Source organism: Vulpes lagopus, chromosome 15 (assembly GCF_018345385.1).
Source record: "Vulpes lagopus strain Blue_001 chromosome 15, ASM1834538v1, whole genome shotgun sequence".
NCBI classification, from domain to species: Eukaryota; Metazoa; Chordata; class Mammalia; order Carnivora; family Canidae; genus Vulpes; species Vulpes lagopus.
Window position 1 is genome coordinate 9,590,314 of NC_054838.1, and position 4,868 is coordinate 9,595,181.

At 63.0% G+C, this 4,868-nt stretch overlaps 1 protein-coding gene across 1 annotated transcript; it reads right to left on the reverse strand.

Annotated features, from left to right (window-relative positions):
* Nucleotides 1-430: 430 nt before the first annotated feature.
* Nucleotides 431-3,132, reverse strand: MYOD1 (myogenic differentiation 1). Its single transcript, XM_041730334.1, has 3 exons — nt 2,292-3,132; nt 1,744-1,822; nt 431-1,493 (listed from the first exon to the last, which is right to left on the reverse strand). Exons 1-3 carry the CDS (start codon nt 2,919-2,921, stop codon nt 1,243-1,245), a joined length of 960 nt encoding a protein of 319 aa, XP_041586268.1. The 5' UTR covers nt 2,922-3,132; the 3' UTR covers nt 431-1,242.
* Between the last annotated feature and the right edge of the window lie 1,736 nt (nt 3,133-4,868).

Genomic DNA, 4,868 nt, shown 5'->3' on the forward strand with positions numbered 1-4,868 from the left:
TTCACTCAGTGTGTAGGGGCATGATTCTCAACCTTGCACGCATTTTAGAATCGCTGGGGGAGCTCTCGAAAAATACCAATACCTGGCCTGGATATCAGGGACAGATAGATTAAATCAGAATCTCTGGCGAGTGGGGCAGGCATGGATCTTTTTTCTCCCTACTACTTAAATCACTCTTAAATACACCCTGACTGCCCTGCGTGTGGTGACGGGTCAGAGGAACCTCCCCCACGCTTCGGAGCCAAACTCACCCCTCCCTTCCTAACCCCGCCCCAGGCTCCTCTCTTGCAATCCGCCTTCCGCCTACAGGGGTCGCTGCGGTACAGTTGGCCCAAATTTGCGGGGTTTCCTCCCAGTCAAAATCTTGCCCCCCCACCCCAGGGAGAGTCGGAGCCACCGCGGTATAAATTAGCGTCTTTATTTCGAACACCTGAGCGAGCGCCTGCGGCTCGCCCACCTGCCGTATAAACGTACAAAGTCCCTGTCGCACCGCACACCATGCCTCAGAGATAAATACAGCCCTAGGGGCTCCTGCTCTGGCAAAGCAACTCTTATTTACAGGAATAGATTACAAAAGTATTACAAAAAGTGGTCCTGAACTGGGGGAGAGGGTGGAGTGGTTACTGTTACACGAGCGCACCCCGCGCAGCGCGGGGGCCGAGCAAAGTCACCGGGGCTGGGGAGCGAGAGGCCACGCCCCCTTAGGCTACAAAGTAGCGGGGCTCGGGAGAAGAGGCCACGCCCCCTTAGGCTACAAAGTAGCCGGGCTCGGGAGAAGAGGCCACGCCCCCTTAGGCTACAAAGTAGCCGGGCTCGGGAGAAGAGGCCACGCCCCCTTAGGCTACAAAGTAGCCGGGCTCGGGGAGCGAGAGGCCACGCCCCCTTAGGCTCCCCCGGCGCCCGGAGGCGGGGCTTAGGTCTGCGCGGGTCCCACCCCGCCGCAAGAAGGGTAAGGGTCTGGCCCCTCAAGAGTCAGCTCTGGCCCAAGGAGGGACCCCTAAAGGCCATCGCAGCGAGTCTCAGGGAAGGGTGTTGCGTGGAAAAAAAGGACTGTGTCCTTACTGTGGAGCGCGGGAGTGGAAACACACAAACACTTCTCCCTCCGCTCCCAACTCGGGAGGGGTCGCTTTTAAAGCGCGGTTGGGAGTGGGGCTGGCGTTTAAGCTCAATCTTTGGGGCGCGGGGGGCGCCGTCCCTCGGGCGCGTGGGCAGCGGAGGCCTCCCATGCGGCCGCCCACCCCCTCAGAGCACCTGGTAGATGGGGTTGGGGTTTGCGCCCGCTGGGCACTGCGGGGCGGCGTCCGGGGAAGGGGTGGGGGCGCCGCGCTCCGCGTCGCTCTGGGCGGCGGCCTCCTGCGGTCCGGGAGACGACTCCGGCGGCGCCTCGGCCAGCAGGAGCGCGGGCGCCGTGGGGCTCTCGGTGGAGATGCGCTCCACGATGCTGGACAGGCAGTCGAGGCTCGACACCGCAGCACTCTTCCCGGGCCTGGGTTCTGCGCGGGGAGGGGTGGGTTAGTCGGCAGCTGAGCCGCGGACAGGCCTCCCGCCTACGGGCTCAGTGCTTGGGGGCAGACGGGAACCTGAGGACCCAGGGAGAGCACGGAGCGAAAAGGGAGTGGGCTGCACGCTTAGTATTTCATTCCCCGTGCCGTCTCCCGGGAATAGGGGCGGGGGGGGGTCCAGATAGAGGGAAGCCGTGGCAGCTCAAAGCGGGTAACGTGGGAAGGAGGCGCAAATACGCACCGCTGGGCGCCTCGCTGTAGTAGGTGCCATCGTAGCAGTTCCGCCGCCGGGCACCGCTCGGGGGGCCGCTGTAGTCCATCTGCAAACGGCAAGGGCAAGGGCGATGGAGTCAGGCTCGGGGACCGCGGGGGGCCAGAGCATCACCCTCTGTAACCAACTCCCCATGTCTCCGCCACGAGATTTGGGCCCTGGCTGGGGGACAGGGGCGGACGGAGATTGTCTGCAATCTCCCTGGCCAACCAGCGCGGGGACAGTCGCCTAGGAGCATAAGTCTATTTTGTAAATAGGGATGAGTGGAGAAAAGCACAACTCCAGGTCGCTGCAGCAGAGCTCTAACAGCGCCCCCAGTCGGGTGGATCGCATTTGTCCCGTGCGTCCCCAGAGCATCAGGCCACCCCGGTGACGGCTGCTCTGGACACCAGGGTCCACTCCCCAGAAGGTTCCCGGCCCAAACCTCCCTCTGGAGGGCCAACTCCCCGCCTTCTGCAACACGTCCCAGATATAGCAAGAGCTGCCCTCACTTCTCTAGCTCGGGGTCCTGGCCTTACCATGCCGTCGGAGCAGTTGGAGCGCGGGCTGGACGCGTCGGAGTCGCCGCTGTAGTGTTCGCCGCCACGGCCCGGGGGCAGCGGGCCAGGCGCGTAGAAGGCAGCGGCGGCACCAGGGGGCGCGGCGTCCTGGTCGCGCAGCAGCGCCTGCAGCCCTTCGATGTAGCGGATCGCGTTGCGCAGGATCTCCACCTTGGGCAGCCGCTGGTTCGGGTTGCTGGACGTGCAGCGCTTGAGCGTCTCGAAAGCCTCGTTGACTTTGCTCAGGCGGCGCCGCTCGCGCATGGTGGCGGCCTTGCGGCGGTCGGCGTTGGTGGTCTTGCGCTTGCACGCTTTGCAGGCCCACAGCAGACAGCGGCCGGCCTGGTGGTGCCCGCTGGGAGCGCGCACATGCTCGTCCTCGCGCGCGCCTGGCGCAGGGTGCACGGCCGCAGGGAAGTGCGAGTGCTCCTCGGGCTTCAGGAGCGCGCCCACGTGCACGAGGCGCGGGTCCAGGTCCTCGAAGAAACGCAGGTCGGGGGAGTCGAAACACGGGTCATCGTAGAAATCATCCGCCGAGGCGAAGTTGCAGAGGGAGCCGTCGGGGCCGCTCAAGTCTACGTCGCGGAGCGGCGGCGACAGCAGCTCCATATCCCGGCAGGGGGTGGCGCAGTCCCGGCTTCGCCACCGGTTGCCCCAAACTTTCTGCCTCTCCGCAGCCCTGGCCGTGCGATGGTAAAGTACGCGGGTCTGAATGGACACCCGACTTCCCCGCCTCCGCCGGGTCCTGTCAGGCCTGATGCGCGGTGAGGAAAGCGGCTGCAGCGCCCCGGGGCTTCCCCACCCCTATCCTCACGCCAGGCGCCCGGGGCTATTTATCCCGTAGTAGCTAAAGGGCCCCAGAGCGGGAGCGGGCGGCTGGGGGCGGGGGCGCCCGAGGCCAATAGAAACGGGGTGGGGAGGAGCTTGGGATCCCCAGGGTGGCCGCTGGGGCAGGAGACTGGCCAGCCCCCTAGCCCTCGACCCCCGCGCGCGCTCCCGCCCCTCCCCGGGCTGGGAGGGAGGCAGAGGCTGGCAGCCCCACGCGGCTGCACTCGGCCCGCGGGCACGCTCGCTCCAAACCTCCCCGCGCCGTCCGCGTCCGGCGCCCTCGGAAAATGTTGGCCGCGCGCGCCCAGCTCCAAGCTGACTTTGCGCTTCCCTCTGTCCTAGGATTTGTGGGGGACCCAGGTGCAGGGTATGAGTAGAACAGATCGCGAGGGATTTGCAGAGAGACCCGTGGCAGTGGGGCAGAGACACACTCAGAGCTGAGATAGTGAGACAGTGAGAGATACGGCCAAGAGATAGAGACAGAGCAGAAAGCTAGAGGCAGAGGCAGAGAAACCTGCAGCGAGACATAGAGTTTAAGGGGGCGAACCGGGATCCCTGGGTGGTGCAGCGGTTTGGCGCCTGCCTTTGGCCCAGGGCGGGATCCTGGAGACCCGGGATCGAATCCCACGTCGGGCTCCCGGTGCATGGAGCCTGCTTCTCCCTCTGCCTATGTCTCTGCCTCTCTCTCTCTCTCTGTATGTGTGTGACTATCATAAATTAAAAAAAGGGGGGGGTCGCTCAGAGGGCGGAGGGCCCAGCCCACCTTCCCCGCCCGCCCGCCTAGGAACAGAGCCGCATGGTGCAGAAGAGGAGGATGGCTGCTGACGCTTGGCGCCAATCTCGCCAAGCCCAGGTCCTGCCCCAGGCTGGAGGCAGGGAAGTGCACTCCTGCCCAGCTCTACCTGTGTGTTTCCGCAGTGGAGTGTCCAGTGCGGGGCTGGGTGGAGATGTGTCTTCAACTGGGAAGAAAACTGCTCCGGTTTTGCCTCCTTGTTGCGTGCAGCGCTGCACCAGTGAAGTTCACTGTGCAAAGGCCTGGAGCATCGGGACTCAGCCTGGGAACCCCACATCAGAGTGGAATCTTTGAGAGTAGAGCTTGCAGACCAATGACCTAAGTCCGAATCTGGATCCCACAGTTTTCCTGTCTGATTTTTGCGGAAGTCACATCGCCTTCCAAGCCTCCCGTTTCCCCAGTTTGCAAATTTGGAGATAATAAGAGCGATTTCTTGGAGCGATTGTGGTGGTGGTGAGAATCTAAAGACACCAAAAGATGTGGAGGTCCTCAGTCGGAGGTGCAAGGCTGTATTATGGAGAAGGCTTGCTTCTGTCGCTGGCACAGACAGGAGTGTGTGCTCCCTGTGGGCTTCCCAGCTGTTGGCTGGGGCGCTGAGCCCTGACAATGGCCCACGTAGTGTCCAGAAGTGTTAGCTCCATTTCTTCCCAGTGAGCCCACTGGAAAGACTGGGAATAGAAGGAGGAGGCAACCACCTCTTGGAATCTCTGGCTTCTTGCCACACCGTGGGGTACCCCACCCCTAGAATGCCCCTTAGCCTCTTCTTGAATCTCTAGTCCATGTCTTCCTATCAGCACTCTGGCTAGAGGTCTCCCTTGGACAGATACCCCTACGTGGGTCTCTCCTCCCAGCACCTACAGATATGAGCAAGAATAATCGTTATGCCTTTTCCACTAACTTCTGGAAGTTGTCCTAACTGGCTCCCTGGACCCTGA